General features: G+C 40.0%; 2 protein-coding genes and 1 non-coding gene across 5 annotated transcripts; 2 read left to right on the top strand and 1 right to left on the bottom strand.

Moving 5' to 3' along the window:
• Window positions 1-278: 278 nt before the first annotated feature.
• LOC144658944 (E3 ubiquitin-protein ligase parkin-like) lies at window positions 279-19981 on the bottom strand. 2 transcript variants are annotated; one of them, XM_078519457.1, is made up of 12 exons: window positions 19871-19981; window positions 18146-18362; window positions 16184-16334; window positions 15177-15295; window positions 14850-14933; window positions 10464-10579; window positions 9500-9645; window positions 4724-4785; window positions 3590-3724; window positions 2429-2521; window positions 750-867; window positions 279-627 (listed from the first exon to the last, which is right to left on the bottom strand). In XM_078519457.1, exons 2-12 carry the CDS (start codon window positions 18338-18340, stop codon window positions 518-520), a joined length of 1329 nt encoding a protein of 442 aa, XP_078375583.1. In that variant the 5' UTR covers window positions 18341-18362; window positions 19871-19981; the 3' UTR covers window positions 279-517. The 2 variants fall into 2 exon arrangements, with proteins under 2 accessions (XP_078375583.1, XP_078375582.1); XM_078519456.1 differs by having other exon boundaries at window positions 18146-18365.
• Trnat-ggu (transfer RNA threonine (anticodon GGU)) lies at window positions 1372-1445 on the top strand. The gene has a single exon. It is a non-coding gene; the product is annotated as a tRNA-Thr (tRNA).
• Window positions 5907-8499, top strand: LOC144658952 (uncharacterized). Of its 2 annotated transcripts, none has more exons than XM_078519464.1 (2): window positions 5907-6227; window positions 7353-8499. In XM_078519464.1, the coding sequence occupies exon 2, from the start codon at window positions 7379-7381 to the stop codon at window positions 8468-8470; it is 1092 nt and encodes a 363-aa protein (XP_078375590.1). In that variant the 5' UTR covers window positions 5907-6227; window positions 7353-7378; the 3' UTR covers window positions 8471-8499. The 2 variants fall into 2 exon arrangements, with proteins under 2 accessions (XP_078375590.1, XP_078375591.1); XM_078519465.1 differs by having other exon boundaries at window positions 7356-8499.
• Window positions 19982-20329: the final 348 nt, after the last annotated feature.

The raw sequence follows: 20329 nt of genomic DNA on the forward strand, positions 1-20329 counted from the left end.
ATTAGCTCACGCAACACGAGTTGTCGCTGGAACATGTCCCCTCGCGTGAACACCTCATAATTTTGTCGTGCTACATGCCTTTACAAGGATGTGTTGCGACACATTTTCAGTGCCAAAACTTCAGACAAAACTTTCTAGCCTGCAGAACAGGCGGTTTACGCGAAGCGCGAAGGACCCGCTCGTTGTGTCGTGCTTCGCGCGACCCGCAAAATAAACCGCCTGTTCTGCAGGCTAAAACTTCCAAGAACATGCTTAGTCATTCCCAAGCTGAGAATTTATTTAAAATTTTTTTATTCTATTAACCCCGGCCCACTCGTCTTTGAAACAAGCTCTAAATACCGTACTCTACTACACAGCTCTTTTTTAAAAGAACATTTTTCGCGGTCGCTTCGAGCTAACACCAGCCTCATGCTTGTCACGCAATCTTTGCTCTCCAAGATTGCGTGACTAACAGTCTACATCGAAAGCTAACTAAGAGTGGTCGCGAACACGAGGTACTTTGACGAAGTATATCGCACTAGCGCTGTAAGAACCAATGGGATCCCTGGCAATCTGGGTTCCAAGCAATAAGACAAATCCAACACCATTCAAATTTACAGCGAGGACAGGTCATGTGATTACATCCACCTAAAGCAAAAAAAAAGATATAAATTACATTTAAAACACTTCAGTGCATGACCAGCAAACAAGACTAACAGGGGAGTAGAGGTTTTGGGGATGTTGAGGGTGGGGTGGGGGTCTTTCCTTACCACTTTTCTCCGTGTTTGTCCTACATCCGGGACACCTCTTGCTGATCCGTTCAATCACCTGCTTGGCCTCAGCCTCCCAACGCGCTCGTCTGGCGTTTTCCGCGTTTACTTGGTATCTCTAGAAGAATGGGATTAAATGGTAAGAAGCTTTGACAATCAGAAAAATTTGATTAACAAGGGAGGTCCAACCATTGAATGACAATAGAGTGTGTTCATGGCGGCCATATTGGAGGAGTGAAACAACAGAATAATTTTCCTTTGGGAAAAAAAAATCATTTTTATGCAAATATCTTTTATTGTTTTACTCCTCCAACATGGCCGCCACGAACACAAAGTTTTCTTCCCCAGTGTCCTGCTTACAACCGTTTTACGTAACGAAGTCGATAATATAAAATGCAATAAAATTATTGAAATGAATATATGAAATTCATATATTTGTACTGCGGATATACATTTTAAGCAAATGAAAGATCGTCGCAGTAATGTACTCAACTTAAGCAGATGAGAAAAGCAATGATCTTTCATTTGCTTAAAATGTATATCCGCAGTACAAATATATGAATTTCATATATCCATTTCATATCTTCTCCATCCACGGGTATATTACGACCAGCTCCCAGTTGGCTTGATAGCTCAGTTAGTTAGAGCGCTGCACTGGTATCGCAGAGGTCATGGGTTCGATTCCCGTTCAAGCCTGATTTTTTTTCAGGCTTGCTTTTCTCATCTGCTTAAGCTGAGTACATTACTGCAATGATCTTTCATTTGCTTAAAATAAAATTATTGCCAAAACACGGTTTTCGTTGCCACTGATGCTGCCTTTAAATTTGTGACAAGTGCGTTTGTTGGCACGCCGCCGATAGTGTTTTTTTTTTTAAATGATCGTGAATGAAAACATGGAGAAAATCTTTGAGCCAATCAGTTTGGCGGGAAAAGTCAACACACTAAATAAACTGCTAGAAGGTCGTGAACAGTTTTCCAGAGCTAAGGCTTTTTTAATGTTATTTTTTGTGTTTATAGGCTAACACCAAACACCATATAGGTGTAACGACCGTGTTCACATCACATCACCTTTCTAAGAGAGTAGCTGTTAAAGCTTATATCTCCTAGATAGTAAAAAAGTAAACAAATAAATTAACTTTTAAAAAAAATCAACCATAACATATACAAGCCTACTCTTTACATATATTACAGCGACATTTTTGTCCAAACGAAATTTGGCACACTTTAGATTTAAACTCATTAAAAGACGTTATAGATCTCGGGTCCTCAGTGAGTCTGTTCCACATAGTTGCTTAGTTGATCCCTGAGGCAGCCATTGGCTTTCACTGCACTAGACTGTTCACAGCCCTCTATTTTTTCGTGTTTTCTCGATCGTTGAGCGCGCGGTGAGAACAGCGTGAGAACTGGATGCCAGCGCAAAACGAAAGAAGCAAGGGGGTGGGAGGCGGGGAGCGAAAAAAAATATTTTTCTTTCGCTCGCTTCGCTCGCTTCCCGCCCCCTCCCCCTACGCGCTCGCGCTTCGCGCTCGCTCGCTTGCTTAGTTTGCTTTTTTGCGTTGAAAAATCGAGAGGCTGTGGACAGTCTATCACTGCACACATATACTTCCTACACATACTCACGTCCCTACCCCCTTAGTAAAGGGCGGGGTAGGGACTTTTCAGGGACTGGACTAACTTACACTAGGCCGAGCGTTGGGTGCATCATTTGATTGGCTCTGTTGACACGAGTGACCTCGTCGAAAAGGCTCCTTGCATTCTTTACAGAACTCCAGCTGAAAAATAATAATACAAGAATGAACTCAATATTGAATGTATTTTGCGAAGACTCGGGTGATAAAGAACCTTTAGGGTGATCAGCATTCTCGTCCCCATAGCCCTTTAGTTTCTCTTAGCCGGCTGGGCCTTGGCATGAGGAAACAAAGGGCTCTGGGGACACAGAATTTCCAGTCCTAGATTCTAGGACTTCCGGTCTTCATGTATGCAGTCATGACGTTTCAAAAGAATGTATGAGAGTCGTTTGGTTTTCGACTTCCGTTTGGGAATTCTTTGTTCCAAACAGCCAATCAAAAAAATTCGAATTAATTCAAAAATCCTATGTCCCCAGAGCCCTCCGTTTTCTCGTGCCAAGCCGGCTAAGAGAAACGAAAGGGCTATGGGGACGAGAATGGGTGATCAGCAGTTGGAGTTCCGATGGGAGACGCGGTGGTCTAAATGTTAGTGTGTTTTAAAATGTAGGGGTCCGAGAGGTATGTGTAAGAGACCTGGCCCCAGTTGTTCAAAGTGTAGATAACTATAAATCCCTATCCAGCGGATAAGTGCAGGCAAAACAAACTACGCTATTCACTGGATAGTAATTTATCAGATGGATATCCATCCGTTGAACAACCGGTCCCTGGTCTGCATCTTTGTTTCGTCGTTTTTGGAAAAACAGTTTATTCTCACAGTCACAGTCACTGGGCTTACCAAGGCGAATTTTTAGGGCAATCGGATAAAATGCTGAAGGCGGGTAGGGGTTAGGCGGGGGCAAAGGGAAAAAAGACTTGGGCCGGACTACAATCCCATCCAGCTCCAGAAACCAAAAATAAGCGGCCATATTTTCTCTTGTCCGTACCGATGGGCCCTTCCTGCATAGGATATGCCGCTTACAATGGACAAGTCGTGAATATCAAACCATTCAATGGTCTGATATTCACGACTTTTGGGACATTAAGCTAACTTTGGAACTTTTGGGACATTTGGCTAACGAAATTCGTTGGCTAAATGTCCCAAAAGTTCCACCCACCCCCTCCCCACCACTTTGCCCGAGAGGCCTAATTAAAGCAAGTCGCGTATGTACTTACCTTGCACCCATCACACTTAACACTGCGCATGCCCGGTTCTGGCAACAGTCCCATTCCGCAGCCGCGGCCTGGGCACAATACACCGCCGCTCTTCAGGACAAATTCTTCAGTTCCAAACCTGTGATAACGGTCATACTGCAAGAGATTACACCACGTTAAAACAGGGAATAATCACCCTGTACCTAGGGCGCCTTTGATTTGACTTGAAGAGAAAAGTGCCTTGGAACAAGGTTTGAGTTGGCTATAGCAGAGATCAGGCAACTTTTTGCATGTACTTGTTTCCAAATTTTTTTTTTCTTCTCATGACCCGCGTAACAAGCGAAAGATTATTTCATTATGTTAGCCCAAGTTTTTGTTTGTGTAAAATTTGTTTGTGACACTTGATTGTGACACTTTCAATATTTCCATGTTTTATGGAGGCAAGCGTGGCCGAGTGGTTTGGGGCGCTGGTGTTGTAATCCGGAGGTCACCGGTTCGAGGCCTGTCCTTGCCACTAGCTGGATTTGTTTCTCGGTTGTCCCGAGTTCAAATCCTCGACCACGCTTTGTATATAGCCAACTGGTCTGCCTCCTGTCAGTTGGGATTTTTAACCTTGTTATGTTCATTTATAAATTATTTTGTTTCCTCTGTTTCAGTGGCATGCCTGTAAACTAGCTATCTCGTTGAGATATGAAGCTAAGTGCATGACCACTAAAACACATATTTTTTTATTTTTTTTTATAGAACTTTTTAGCATCGTATGCCAATTGCCCATTCCAGATCATGTAATGTTCTCTAGGGATTTTTTTCTTTGTCCATCTGAAAATTATTCATTCATTTTCACGAAGATTTTTTTTTTAAAATTTGAAAGAGATAATTCTCAAGAGTAACATCACAGCGTCCGAAATGGGACAACAAACAAACGAAGCTAAAAAGGTCTATTTAATTTAAGTGTCTATAATCTAGGGACATTTTTATGCTTTTCGTAATCTTGCCCATTTTGGACGACATGGCCGAGTGTTTAAAATAGAATTCAAATGGCTGAATAGACTTTCTAAAAGTCGTTCGCTTCTCCTTCCCGGTTTGGTGGTATCTGTGAGCTCGACTTGTAGGCAAGTCTAATGGCTGAATACTGTGTTCAGTTGGCCTACAAACCTGGTCTTCTCCGAGCACCCGGAAATGATGAGCCTCTGAAATGAGGGCGCTGGTGCAGCTGCCTGCAGAGGAGAAAAAATGGACATGTTTACATGAGGGTGCTGAAAGGGTTGGGGGTATAAATACCATTTCCCACTAGAAATGATACATGGCAAAAACATTTTTCCAATATAGAGGGGAATCGTTGATTTATCGAACCTCCAAGGAAAACGAAAATTGGTTCGAGAAATCGGGGTGAAATGGCAATGTTCGACTGACAGAAGGGAAACGACTTTTGGTTCGACTGGGTTATCGGGAGTTTCGAAAATTTGTAGGTTCAAGAAATCTAAGCTCGATTGGCAGCCGCTTTTCGGGAAAATGAAAACCACTGTACTTTTAGACCCCCACCCCTACCCCCCTCCTTTACACCACCAATCCGCCAAAAACAAACTCCCGCCAAAATTTTCACATCATATGTATTGTAGAACGTGAAAATATTCCTTGCTTATAAAATTATCCAAAATACGGCCTTTCCTTCTGGGATTAAAGGGACTATGTCACGGAGATTTCGCAAATTTTTGGTCTAAACTGTTCTGAAATTAGTGGAAGGCAACTTTACCCATAAAAAACAATATCTTTGAACATCTAAAGGATTATATAACCTTAATTTGCGGATAGAAATCAAGCTACGGCTAAAAATATCGATTTTTTGAAGACGCTCTGAAACAATTTGAAAACGTTTGCCTAACGTTTTCAAATTGTAATCCGTTTCCATCCGCGCCTAGACTGTCCACAGCCTCTCTATTTTTTTTAGTTCTTTCGCCGTTCTTTCCTCGCGCTCATTCGATCGAAAAAAATACGAAAAAATAGAGGGCTGTGAACAGTCTAATCCGCGCCATCCGCAGCCAATAATGCTAGTTAACAGTTTCAGTGCTCTAATATAGCAATTTTTAATAAAAACAGATTATTATTTCTAGGTTTCATGCGACACAAATATAAATTTTGGCTGTTCAAAAATCTGGTAAAATCCGTGACATTGTCCCTTTAATGCAAGCCCGAATGCCAAACTTTTTTCACAGGTTTGGAGATGAAATTACCATATGAAAGCGACACAAGATTGAAGATCGAATCACATTACGGATCTCGTTCACGTCATAGTTTAAACAAAGGATCATTGTTTACTTATTGTTGACATTCGGGTGGCTTGAATTCAAACGAGTCGAAGCAAAGTCTTGTGTCCTAGGCGAGACAGAAAAGTCAGAAACGAAAGCAAAGACGAGCTTGTTTTGAAAATCAGGAGACCTTAAATGCCGCAAAGAATAACTACGAAGCATTGAAGTTTTTGTGTTTATCGAAGTTGGAGAGTTCAGAACAATATCGAAGGAGAACCTTATTGGGAAGATTAATTCGGTCAATCGACTCCAGCGAGTTTCGATTTGAGCGTCACAGGAATTGAATCCAATCGAAAACAGAGAAGAAGCTATCCCTGATAAAACAAGAAACAGCAAATTACGAATAGGAATTGGTAGGTATATTTTATAACATTTTGGGAAGTGAAGCAAAGCACGACATCGAAATACCGCAAGCGATTTGTCGCAAAGAAGCTCGAATCTCGCATTAGCATCGCATCGGTCTCTCAGCTCGCGGATTTGCATAAATAATCTACACCTTCTACAGCTTCTAAACGCCTGAAACGCTGGATTCGATGACTTTTCTACAGGCGTTTGAATCCACTTTTGTAGAGAATCTTCGACTAACGCGAAACAGTCGAGGAAATGTTGATCTTCGCGATTTAGATAACTTCAAATAAGAAGCATGCGGAATCAATACTGCTCGCAAATTTATTCAAAGCTGCTTCGATCGAAATTTACTTTCAGAACACGAAATTACGAAATTTTGTCTTCAAGCCTTCAAGCCACTTGAAAGTTTGAAATGGAGTCGCGAGTCCAATCCTAAACACATCCATGTGTTTCTTTAGTTTCCGTAGAGAATATTTTTGGTGCATTTCTTTGAGGGGAGGTTGTACTGCAGTTTACTCACGCACAATGCTGTTTCCAATTCAAGGCGCCATTGTTGTTTGTACGTGCGGTACAAACAGAGCTTCTTGGATCGAAACCTCTGTGCTCTTCCTGGGCGCCATAAAACGGACTTTTATTTTTGCAGTTTATTTTTTATTTATTTGATTTTCTCTTCCCAGTTAAAATGAAAGTGTAATTTCATGTCGATTTTCAAACTCCGGCTCCGCGGCTGATTTGTAAGCTCCGCTATTTCGGGTGTATGAGAGAATGTTTTCAGAAGAAACAGTGGAGCTGTTTCCCACGCTAGGAGGGTCCGAGACATCCTCTCCAAATAACCTTTTTGAATTTTTATTTTTTTGAAATGGCATCTCGTGTTATTACACCGAATTTCATTTCCATTTATTACCCTCTATGCCGAACAAAATAAACTCGTGTTTTTTTCAATCTGTCTGCGACATGAACGCCCAGTGCACAATTTCAGCTTGTTAGTAAAACGGTCAACAGTTATTTCTTTGCTTGTTTATTTGCTTTCCTGATCTTTAACGTTAGCTTACGTGTTATAAATGTGTTTCTGTTTTACTTATGTGCTGAGACGTACACAAAGAACTCAAAATATGAAACAACTCTCTCAGCAGAAATTGACGTCACGCAAGTCACAATGTCCCAACAGTTTCAGCCCATGACGGTTGCCGTAGCAACGGTGTCTGACACGAGAACGATTGCAGCTGTGGGAGAGGGGGAGGGGGAGAAAACCTCGATGGTGGAAATCAATCTATCTGGTCTTCAAAAACAGGACGGCAACAGCGAAGAAGTCGGAGGGACAGTGAATTCATCCCGTTGGACCGACCAAGAAACTATGGCCTTACTGGGGCTTTGGAGGGCAAACTATCGAATCATCAAAGGCAAGAAACGGAATCATCAAGAATGGAACATGATCGCTAAAGAGTTTAATCGACGCGTCGCTCACTGCTCGCTGGGGCCCCGGACGGGGAATCAGTGTAAAGTGCGAATAAAGAACCTGCTGGCGGAGTACAACAGAACTAAGGACCAGTTACCACATTCGTTTGCATACCACGACATACTGAAGGAGATTATCAACAACAAAGGCGCGCCATTTAACGAGGGAGATGCGGTGCGTATAAACATCCCGGCGGATTTGAGCGTTGCCGATGTTATAAGTTCCCCGACAATTGTTACTGCTTCCCCGGCCGTGACCATCGCTATTCCCTCGGACACAGTCACGCCCAGACATTTACGTCCCATTAAACCGGCACCCCCGACCACACCATTAAACGCCCCGATAGTAAGCCAGGTCGGACAGTACCCCATCCCGGTGCAGGTATATTCCGAGGGAATTCCTCAAACTAGTACTCCAGTGACGACACTGAACGCAGAATCTGTACAACCGAGCGTTCCAAGCGAAGAAGAGTCATCTGACGAGGACGATAGCTACCCGGAAGAAGCGATTATGCGGGGCGTGAAAAGACCCCACATCGCCTCCTACGACCTCGCACCCAGGAAGAAGCCCAGAAAGAACCCTAGACCGGGTAAAGTGATACAGAGCAGGCATGATGACCTGAGCATGATCGCCATCTTGAGAGAGTTTTTGGAAGACAGTCGAAAAAGGGAAGAGGATTTGTTTAAGAGAATTCTACAGCAGCAGCTCGAAGCGGAGAGCAGATATCAACAGTTTACGCTAGATGTTTTGAAGGAGATAGGAAAAATGTTCAGTAATAATAAGAAAGATTGATAGTGTAACAAAACTGTGAATTTTCAAAAGCAAAGAGTACGTTACGGCAACACCTCTTGTACATTCCCACGCTCGCCGAAGTCAGACAACGCCGATTTTGTTTGCACTTTTCCTTCAGATTGCGTTTTTTTTCAGTCAAGATTTCGTTTTTGCCCCCCAGTTATTCAAAGGATGAATAACGCTACCCATCAGATATATCATTCTCACGTGGATAGCGTAGATTGTCTTGTCAGCATTTTTCCACTGCATAGCGATTTTTATTCGTCCGGTGAATAGCGTTATCCCTTCCTTGAACAACAACCACCAGGAAAATTGTGTTTAATATAATTACTTTACAATTGAGTTTGTAGTTCTGTTTTTCACTTTAATAAGCGGAAGTTTCTATTTGTAAATTTGTTCAGTAAGCTAAAAGAGTGTTTCAAATAAAATACAGTCGGACTGTTTTGGTTTTATTGTCCATATTATTACTGAATTTGTATAAAGCACAAACTATGCATATTCCTACTTTTATTTCCTCCCTCTCTCTCTGACCTCGAAAGAAGGTTTTGAAAACTTGCACGTGTTGTAACCTTCACAGCGGTCAAACGCAAAAATGACGTCACGTCCGGTCTTCGCCGCCTCGAACTTTTCTCAGAATTTGACTCGAAAGTGTGCAAACTTTTGTAAGAAATTGTTATAGAAATAGTACGGAGAAAGAAAATTTCAAGCTCGGAAATTCAGGGGAGATCAATTATCAAATTTTCCATCCATAAGCTGCGTATGAACCTTAACTTTCCAGGGACGGCGTTAACTTTTGGCTTTAAAGCGAAAGCTTTCGGAAAATTTAAGACTTTGTATGGAGAATTTTGGCGGGAATAGCGCACATGGGTGGCGTCAGGGATTTGTACAGAGGTCCGTGTAGCGTCTCTGATTGGTTGTCAATTGCGCGCGAAAATTCTAAATTGAGTAACAACCAATCAGACACAGCACACGGATCTTGTAGAAATACGTCATCTTTGTGGAATTTTTCGCGTCGATATGAACTCTTACCAGAATTTCCTGGGCACGGTAGAGTGTAACCATAAGTCTCACTATGCACGAACTGTCTGTCGTTTAGTTTTGTTGTGCAGTAGATTTCAAAGCAATCCAGGCACACGGCATGTCCATCTGCACATGGAAATACCAGGACAGTATCCCTGCAAAATAATTGGACCGAACCTTAACTGAAAAAATTCCGGTTATAAGCCCTGGGCTTATACAACTTCGTAAGGGGTTTTGAGTGATAAACAGGAGGGCTTATATCCGGGGAGGCTATACGCGGAATAAAAAAACGTTGCGAAGCGAGCCATGGCAGTGTTGATCGAAATACGTTTTTAAGTTAAAAAGTCATAATAAAGCAACATTTCGCCCTGTTCTGTACTGTCATCCAGCAGAGGAGGGCTTATATCCGGATGTATTTTTTGTTGTTGTTTCCAGGTAAATGGGACTATAGCCAGGGGGGCTTATACGCGGGCAGCATATACCCGGAATTTTACGGTATTTTCTTTGCCAAAAAGAATAAGTAGCTCTTCATCCAAAGCACAAGAAAACTCGTATGTGCATGGGCGTAAGATAAACACAAGCACAAGGTAAAGAAACTTTTCTTTTTTCTGCTTATTTCACAGGTGAGAACAGGCGTGAAACAAGCACAAGTTTTGGCTGTTGACGCGACTCCTATCATGGACTATCATGCCATATTGAACAGAATTTCTAAGGCATTGCGCTTGCGTATGTTGTCATGGCTTGTGTTAATTGCAATCTCTGTGGTTACGCTTTATTATGCTTATCTCACAAGTGAGAACCAGATTAAAGCTGGAATCTTGTTTCGAAATTCGGCTGAGAATTGTCATTTGCTCTGACGAAGGGCAAACCTGCAATCAGTCTAATCATTTTAAAACTACTTCATAAAAATATTTCTTTATAACATACTTTTTGAATCCCGCGTACCTTAAACTCACATCAGTTTTGTACTTACTTGACGTCTGTGCATGCCAAACAAGGAATGTCCCTTGTGTTTGATCGAATCAAATTCAGTGCAACACATCTGTCTCCTTCAGCAGCAGGGTGTAACGCACATTTAAAGTAAAATTCCTGAGTAGAGTAAGAAAAAGGAACAACGTTAATTTATCAAGTCATTTCTTGCAATGCACAAAGTCATCCAATATGAGAAGTAGGATGATTCTAGCGCTAACGCCAAATGCAACCTTTCGCATGTAAACTGAAAGCTGAAAACATGTCGGGCTCAAATGATACTACTGCTAGGATGATCCTTGCACTGAGAACCATCTTAATACATGGAAAGAGGATGATCCTAGTGCTAGGATCATCCTCTTAATAATAATAATAATAATAATAATAATACGACTTTATTTAATGAGGGTAACATAGTTTACTGGTGGCCCAGTAGTTTTCAATATGGCCCTCCCTAATTAATTACATATTACATACTTAACTACAAATTATATAAACCTAACTAAATATTATATACTAAAGACAGTGATAAAAGTTTTAACTTAATTTAATACAATGAGAACTAAAAAAAAAATGTTAAAAAATGTTGCTAATTTTAAAATGTTCTATATAAACCTAACTACATATTATATACTTAAACTTAATTTAATACAATAAGAGCTAAAAAGTGCTGCTGATTTTAAAATGTTCTAGTCCAGCATTTTGTTTTAGTAGCGTTTGGTGTAGTTTTCCTGCAAACTGTTTGTGCGATGCAGCATTACGAATAGAAGCGTCAACATTGTTCCAGAGGAGGGTTGCGCTGGCGTGAAAGGTCCTGCCACCTGAAATTATTTTATATTTAGGAAGAACTACGTTGTTCTTTGTTGTCGCTTTAGTGTTGTAGCTATGAGTGTCCTTTAGATAATGTATATATGGAATGAAATAATCCGGACAGTGTCCAAAACTAATCTTATGTAATAGATAAAGCTTTCTGCTACGTATAATATCGTCTATGGGGAGCCATCCTATTTTAGTAAATAACTCCACAGAGTTATCAGAGAACTTAGCATCAAGTATTAATCGTGCACACCGTTTTTGGATTTTTAGTAGTCTAATTAAATTCTCATTGGAGCAATTACCCCAGACAGTGCAACAGTACTCAAGGATAGGCTTGATTAGAGAATTATATAGCAGCTTCCTACAATGAGTTGTTAAATAAGATCTTGCACGCTTTAAGAGACAAATTCTGGAATTTAGTTTACTAATTAGTTAGTCAATGTGTTTGTCCCATTTCAAATGTTTATCAATCTTTACTCCAAGAATCTTGTCATCAGTGGCTTCGTCTAGCCTGGTGTTGTTCAGGAACAGATCCAAAGAGTCTTTGTCTGCATGACAGACCTTCTGGGCTGTACCAATTAGTAGCTGTTTGGTCTTTGTTGTGTTTGGCATCATACCATTAGCTTTGAACCACTTTCCTGCACTGTCTAATGTATCCTGTAATTTCTGTTGGATCTCCTCACAAGTATTACCACTTGACCAGATTGATGTGTCGTCTGCGTAGATATCTACTTCGGCTTTCTTAAGTGATAGTGGTAGGTCATTGATGTAGATGGAGAAGAGAGTAGGCCCTAATATGGACCCCTGTGGGACCCCTAGTTTGAGTTCTAGAGGGCTGGATAATGAACCTGACATGGAGCATTGCTGTGAGCGGTTACAGAGGTATGAAGTGAACCATTCTAGGGCTTTAGGATTCCATGTTTTATTAAGATAAACCTCAGTTGACCAATTTGAGCTAAATCCTGTGACACGTGCACCCTTCGGCACACGTGCCAAACGTGAAATCATGCAGTGGCGGGCGAAGAAATGCTCAAAATCGGATGAGGGGAGTGAAAAGCAGCCCTTCTTGCTCAAAAAAGGGGAATAGTGGAGTTTTACTTTTAAGGAGTGGGCCCTTTGTTTTCCCCAATTGTGAAGAGATGGAAGGGGCAAACATTTTCGGCCTTTCAGGTGTTATATTTTTCAGGACGCAAAGTGTCCATATTGTGAATTGAATGACTCCATAATTCACACTTTCTACAACTGTAATTGGAGCCAATTATTCTTCGCAGAGGTAATAAAATGGTTTAATAAAGAAAATGCCACCTCTCTCACCCTTTCTCCAACTGAATTAATTTTTGGTAAGGACAAGGATAACATAAACAAAGAAATATATTATTAGAAAGTTAAACTTCACCTTTTTATATGCGAAATATTATCTATACAATCAGAAATGTAAAATTTTAATACAACTTCGAAAAATTTAAATGTAGTTGCAGTGAATTATTAGAAATAAGAGTGTTTAGTAGAAACTCAGCTGTGTTCTATTGGAAATCCGCGAATCTGATTGGTTCTCCCACTGTTTTCTATTTTAACAATAGAGTGTTTCTGTCGAGGAACTATCGGCTGATAGTTGCCCCCGCGGAAATTTGATGTTCTTAAAACAAATATTAGCCCGAGAAGCGAAGCTTCGAGGGCTAATATGCTAGTTTTAAGAACATCAAATTTCCAAGGGGCAACTATCAGACCGATAGTTCCGAGACAGAAACACTCTATTGTCTTTATTGTTCACCACTTAATTTTCTTCCGCGCGCACATACAAAAACAAGCATCGTAAATTATTTTTACTTTTGAAGATAAAAAACTCAATTGAAAGCCGAAATTTAACAAACGAAACAAAACCAAACGAGAAACCCACTAAATGCAGTGAATTTGGTTGGGTTTTTTTGTCTGCAGGCGGCTTGTTTACAAAAAACAGTCACGGGCGGGCACTATCGATCCGGGCATTTTTTCACGGGAGGGCACTATGGGCTGATAGTGCCCTCCGGCGGACGGGCACTATCGCGTCACGTGTTCAATTTAAACCAATCAGAATCGGAGAAAATTTAGTGGTGAACTATAATCGCCGATAGAAAACAGTCGCGCGCGCGAGTAGCTCTTTAAGCGGTGAATTTTCTTGATTTTTGTCTTCAAAGTGCACAATATTGTAGGTTTTGGACTGCAATCCTTTAGAGTTTCTACTAAAACAATTAGACTACTCGCCCTCGTTTTCTATGAGCGATAGTCAACTCGGCTGCGCCTCGTTGACTATTTGCTCATAGAAAACTCGGGCTTGTAGTCTAATTGTTAAATAGAAGGATGAGTAATAGCGTAAGGAAAATCATTATTTTAAAGATGTATTGTAATTTTTGATCTAGTGTGCTAATAACTATATTATACTTGTAAGTTTTTTTTTTAATTATTGTATTTGTATATTTATACGTTATTTGTGTGGTTTTTTTTTCTATTGAAATAAATAAATAATAAAAAAAATAAGGGGCACTGCCTTAAGGTCGCGCAGGACCCTTGCAATCATTAGCATGTATTTATTTAAAGAGTATGCACGAACTGCCGGACGACTGAAGCCGACAACAAACGAAATATTCATGAGAATGTTTGTTTTTAAACTCTTTTGTACAAGTAATTACTAGTAATTGTTCTCAGCTTTGTGCCACGTGCGCTGGAACATAAGGAATTATCATAACTAGATTCACAGCTTTGAATATATCACACGTTGTTGTAAACATTCACTCGGATGGTTTTCGGAAGCCTCAAAACCTGCAATTTTGTGTCCAAGTTTTCTCCGCCGATATAGAATTTCAAGAGTTGATTCGCGAGAAACATAAACTTGGTGTACTCTGTTGTGCTATGACTAGAGCGAATTTTTAAATTTCCTTCTCAAAATGAAGATAGCACGTTTCAAAGTTTAGATTTCACAATTTTGCTCTCTTAGAAGCCATTAACTTGTAGCAGTTTTTGAAATCGAAAATTTTGTTCTAGCCATAGCACAAAAGAGGTTATGATTTAACACTAGGTTATATAATCATTTAATTTGGTGCTCTGTTCTAGCTGAAAACTTGGACACAAAATCGTATTATCTGCAGTAAAACTTTTAAGGGCTTGTAACATCACAGACAACGGTCATCTCTCAGTAAAAGGACAATCACAATGTAATTCCAACATCCCCTTATATCCTTGATAAATTTTAGAGGAATCGATGTTCAAAATGTAGCGAATAAAAGCTTTACAAGATAGCACTTCGTCAAGAAATTTGGCTAATGAATTTATTAATGAGCAAGGGTCCTGCGCGACCTTAAGGCCCTTCCCCAAGATCCCCCACTGTAGTGAACCTCAAGATAAATAACTGTTTTCAATTTTGCTCATATTGCAACCTATTTCCATTTTCACCTCACTAGCTGAAAGGTTTCTGTCAATTGCTGAGTACTATTTAATGACGTAAGCATATTATTCAAAGCTCGCCAAAACCATACTGTTAAGAATATTGTTGACAGCGCAATTTGAAAACAATCGAGAAATAGAAAGTTGTTGCTCCTACCGCTATGTCTCCTTCACACCTGGCAGTTTTGCACGAGCCTCTAATCCTACCAGATTTTAATACATCTTCCCAACTGCTAGGGTCCTGTACAAAAAAATAGAAATGACAATTTTAAAAAGAGAGAAAAGTTTTACCCTACTGGCAATCATGATATGGTGAAATCACGTAAACTTCAAAGTCACAAATTTTGACTAACATGTAAAACAGAAAGAACCATTTCCCCTTTTCCTTAAGGGGGAGCTTATATAAGAGGGGGGATTTAAAGAGAGGGGAAACTTAGTAGAGCTTTTATTTTTCATAACAAAAACAGCTGGATTGTTGACTTACCTGTTGAAGAACCATTGCTCCTTCCTTGCAAGCTGAACAACGGACCCTCAATTTACCTGGGGTCACTAGTTTACAAGTCTTGCAATAAACAAAATATTGAGCTTGTCGCTGAGCAGATGCTTCAAAATAAACAAAAAACCAACAATTAAAATTTTAAAGATAAAAGGCCAGATCAAACAAGAATGGTAGTCACGCAGTTAGGGCTGTGAGGAATGAGAAGGAACCCTTAAAATTCCGGTTAAAAGCCCTAGGCATAAACAACGTTGTAAGGGGTTTTGGGTGGGCTTATAAACGAAGGGGCTTATAAAAAAAAATGTTTCGAAACAAGCCAGGGCAGTGTTGAACAAAATACATTTTGAAGTTAAAAAGTCATAATAAAGCAACATTTATAGCCCTGTTCAGTACTGTCATCCAGTAGAGATGGGCTTATATCCGGGAAGGGCCTATAACCAGATGTATTTTTTTGTTTGCAGGTAGATGGGCCAATAATCAGGGGGGCTTTTAAGTGGGAGGACTAATAACCGGAATTTTACAGTAGTTGTTTAATCTTCAGTCCTTGTCAACATGACTATTTTCAGTGTGTGGTTAAATGAGCCAGAAGTGTAGCAGCTCTTGTAAGCTTGTAATTCTACTGGTTTTCTTGTGTTTTTGTTTGGGGCTAGGGCCATTGTTTCTGTTGTTTTTTTTTCCATTTTTCTCTCAAAGGGTAGCAAACCATTCATGTGAGATCTTGCGAGACTTGCTACCTGAACCATGTGAGCTGCAAGTACACAAGAGCTGACATCGCCTAACCTGTTAAATAAAATACTTTTATTATAAATACTTGAGCAATATTAGGAGGGTCTATTAAAGGGGGCGTACAGTCCGTATATAAACTGCCAGATAACAAACTGGCACTCAAAACTGGCTTAAACCACCAAACTGCCAGAGTACAACTGACCCTCATATAACTTTTCTGTAATAATAATTTGTAAAACTTTATACAAATTTATTATAATTCTCCATACCTCCAGCCGCTGGGCTTGCTTCCTCACTCTCTTCTCCAACAGTGGCAAGTTTAACTTTGTTTAATGGGGTTGTCTGACCCTTTCCTGTTCTTGCCGACCAACGGCCACCATGCACAGCGTGGATAACACTTTGGTTTGGAATCTCGGCATCCTGATGAGATTTAAAATTAACAAACTATTATAAAGGGGGTGATTACAAAACAGATCTGTCTACCTTTATAACATAGCTAGAAGAGACACGAAATCAAATTCAGTGTACGTGAGCATGCACAAAATCCAATAGTGCACACTGATAGCATGAGCAAATAACCTTGCCAGAATTTTTTCCCTCGCACGAGTTTTTGGTGCAAGTTTAGATCTTCATTTTCACTGGCAAATTATGTTATAAAACAAGTGGTTTATGCTTTTAGTTGTGCACTATCAAGTTATGGTGCACTTGGAAGTTTAGAGAGCACTCAAGAAGCTAGAGTTGCAATTGACCTCGCTCCCAATGTGTGGCTTCATTAACTCAGTTGGTAGAGCATCGCACCGGTATTCGCGGAGGTCACGGGTTTGAATCCTGTTGAAGCCCTGAATTATTTTTTTCAGGCTTCTTTATTCCAATTGCTTAAATTGGAAATTCACTGCGATGATCATGTACCACTTTCATATCCATCCACAATTCATATATGAATCATTTCATATACATTACATCAAGAGAAATATTGTGGAGTTATTACACTTTAGTTTGAAATTCATTAAATATGTGATATCGCATGGTTTAGGTAGACACACACTTGATGAAAAATATCATTATACACAAGTTTATAATTTGGCAGTTTTACCAAAACATGTTTAAAATTGCCATAGCTACTAATTCTGAGGTCCTCTTTTGTGCGACAGTCTAATGTTTGATTAATTTCGTTCTACCCCTCTCTTTTGACCTTTAATTTGGGATGGAAGAACAAATTCCTTCTTGTTTGAGTAAAAGAAGGAGGGGTGAAGGTGAGATGAAACACAACCAACAATAAAACAGACTCAGCCAGGAAAAAGTTATGTTAAATCAACTATAATTAAGTGTACTTAAGAAAGCATTGAAACTTTGTGGGAACCTGAGCAACACTGAACATTAAAATCAATTTAAGTTCTTCTTGCAACCACTCTCATAAGTGAAGAGCTGTAGTTACAACCACCATATAGTTAAACCACATTTTGAATTGTCACTCAAACTCAGTAATTTAAAAAGCTCACTCCCATAAGCAACTGTGACCACCTTCGGGAATTTCTAACTGGTCTTTTCCTTTGTTTTTAAGCTCTCGTAAGTCAGACCACTCAAAGATTCTGATTTGTATAAGTCAACACTTGAATAAAAGTATGCACTACTTGATCACATTTTTAACTGTGGTAATATATCATGTCTAATAATATTTGTTGAATTAAAAACTTGAGATGCTGTTACCCTAAGAATGAGGTAAAAAGCTTTATGGTAACAGTTCTGGAAAGCAACCAGCCACTATTGTTTCAGTGCATGGTCACTTACTGTACGAGAGCTTATTCATTGATCAAGGTTGAAAGCTCTATAGTAAAAGTTCTGGTAAGCAACCAGCCTCTATTGCTGCAGTGCATGGTCGCTTATGAGAGCTTATTCAGATTGCAAACAACCCGTTAATGACCACTTTTTCAAGTAATTATTGTGTAGTTCCAAAAATTATCCATACCTCCCTGATGGAAGGGATTTTTCCTAAGGAGCCCCCCCCCCCCCCCCCTCACCAACCCTTTGGAAATTCCAATTACACTTCATACATTTTCTTAAAGTTTTTGGCCTTTGAGACCCCTCCCACCCCCAGGAATTTCCAATCCCTTCTGTGGGGGGAGTAGGGACATTTTCTGGAACCACACATTCCCAAGGCGGTGTGGATGGAGGTCAGGTGGTTGGTTATGAGAGCTCCAACTGTTATATGTAATGTAAAAAGGTGACAGTACCTTCAGTTGGAGGTCATCCTTCAGTTCTCGTCCAGCAAAAATGATTCGTATTTCGGTGGGATCCACCCCTTGTTGAGCGGCTATTTCCTGCTTTAACTTTAACACATTCCATTGAAGATCTATTTGTACCGGTATGTTTGTGTTGGAGTTAAGTCGTACGAAGATAGGAACCTTTTGAGGTCTCCTTGCTGCCATCCTCAACTATCGAAAACAAGTTCTGCTGAAGAAAAAACATTATGTTTGTGATAAGTGGAGCCTGGTGCACACATCACAGGGTGGTAAAGGGGGGTTACCAATCACTTCAATTCACGAATCATGTATAATTTTAGACCATTTCACAAACAAAATGAGCTTTAAATGATTTGTTGGTTTGCCTGTAATTAAGCTTTCAATAGACCTTTCTCGCATTCCACTTCAGTGTGCATAAACAATAGCGCCAGAACAAGGTTGGGGTAGACATTTTCATACATTTCTTGTATTTTTGTCCACCCTAACCTCTACTTGGTGCCACTGTTTGTTGAAATGCGGGAAAGGTCTATAGCCAATAAGCAAGACTTGATCATTTAGGCAAGCTTACAGAATGAGACAAGTCCTAAACACTAATTAAAATTGACCCATAGGTAAGAGGGGACCCTCTTCTAACGGACGGTCCTGCTGAGAGAATGCATCCTATATACAAGGTCAATCTTTGGCTTCATGATTCGTCTCATTAGTCAATTTTTGTTTACTACCATAAAATGATTTATGAGCAGGTAATTATATTTTCGGTTTTCACGAATACTTTAAGCCAGAATCACGGATCATGGTGTTCAAAATTAGCAAATCATGTATTATACTAATTCACGGATCACGGATCACGGCCAGACTTGAGCTGTTTTTATGTGTCATGTGCTATGTTTTGCTGAAATCACGTGTCATGCACATCCCCTTTACCACCCTGACATCAGGGGTTGATAATATGAAAATGACCGGCTGAGCTTTAATCTATTTAGGCCAGAAAAAAGTGGATTTAATGAGGTGGTAAATGTATTGCAAAGACGTGGATAAGGCAGAGTTCTATAAATAAACCTGTAGCATTTAGCCAGGGAATAGTTGATAGTATATAGAGGTCTATCCGGGTGAAAATATTTCAAGGGTCTTTAATGATCTCTGCAAGGATCGATGTTTGAGGATCTCCATATACTCGCGAGAGATCTTCACAGTTCTTAGCTAGTTCTTGCAGGATCATGCACAAAATGTTTAAGACCTAGCTTACAACAATCCTGCAAAGGTCCTCAAGATTCTCACAAAGATCCTCGGATTCTCAAGGCGCTTGCAAGCTCCTGCAAAGAATATATTCTAAGATCCTGGTAAAATCGTTGTCGCATCCTTTAGGATCTTGAAGGTTCCTTGCATAGATCTTTTTGAAGGATCTTTGCTAAAATCTTTACCAAAATCAAGGATATATTTGACAAGAAGCAATCGATAGTTCAGGCTATCTATAAGCTAGTTGTATGGCATGTTTAGAAAGCTATGTCTCAGACCATTAAAATCGGTTAATCAAACAGGAATCGAGCAGAAACTGCAAACGATTTGGTTTGATTTCTCACAAAGTGGTAAATAGTCATTTGCTGGTTTACTACACAATCGGTGCTGTAGTATCTATCTGCTTGTTTCCTGAGGAATAATTTCCTCGAATTACTTTTCTAAACCCTGCTCCTTATTCTCAATACACATCTGAATTACCTTGAATGCTTTAAAATGAGAAGACTGCTCCAAAAATGCGGCTGATTTCGCAGCTAATCGACACTGATTCCACAGGAATCTATCGAATGCATTTCACTTCCAGGTTACGGGCGCTCTTTTATTGTCAACAGGGGTAGGGAGAGTAAGTAATTGTTTTCCTCGCCCCAGTCTGTAACGTGCACTTTCCCGCGAAAAGCCCGCGGAAGAGGCGATCCACCTTTTTCTTTGGCGCTGATTATAAGAATCTTACTGGGAGAACGAAAGCTTCCCCTCGTGGAGAATTTTGGCACATCCTTAGTAAAAAGATATAAAACACGTGTAAAAGGTTCGCAGAATCTTCAGTGAGTCAAACAATATATATAGTTATGAACGTTTGGTTTTTTTTTTTTTTTTTTTTTTTTTTTGTTATTTTTATAAATGTAGTCGCTGATAATTGAATGAAGCTGTTTGTCGAGCCTA

This window comes from Oculina patagonica, chromosome 6, assembly GCF_052425735.1.
Source record: "Oculina patagonica isolate OP01 chromosome 6, crgOcupat, whole genome shotgun sequence".
NCBI classification, from domain to species: domain Eukaryota; kingdom Metazoa; phylum Cnidaria; class Anthozoa; order Scleractinia; family Oculinidae; genus Oculina; species Oculina patagonica.

Coding starts and splice junctions, on each gene's coding strand:
- LOC144658952 (XM_078519464.1), top strand. CDS start 7,379: ATGTCCCAACAGTTTCAGCCCATGACGGTTGCCGTAGCAACGGTGTCT.
- LOC144658944 (XM_078519457.1), bottom strand. CDS start 18,340: ATGGCAGCAAGGAGACCTCAAAAGGTTCCTATCTTCGTACGACTTAAC. Junction 14,934..15,176: donor GAGCAATGGTTCTTCAACAG/GTAAGTCAACAA, acceptor TTTTTTGTACAG/GACCCTAGCAGTTGGGAAGA. Junction 868..2,428: donor CACCCAACGCTCGGCCTAGT/GTAAGTTAGTCC, acceptor CCATTCTTCTAG/AGATACCAAGTAAACGCGGA.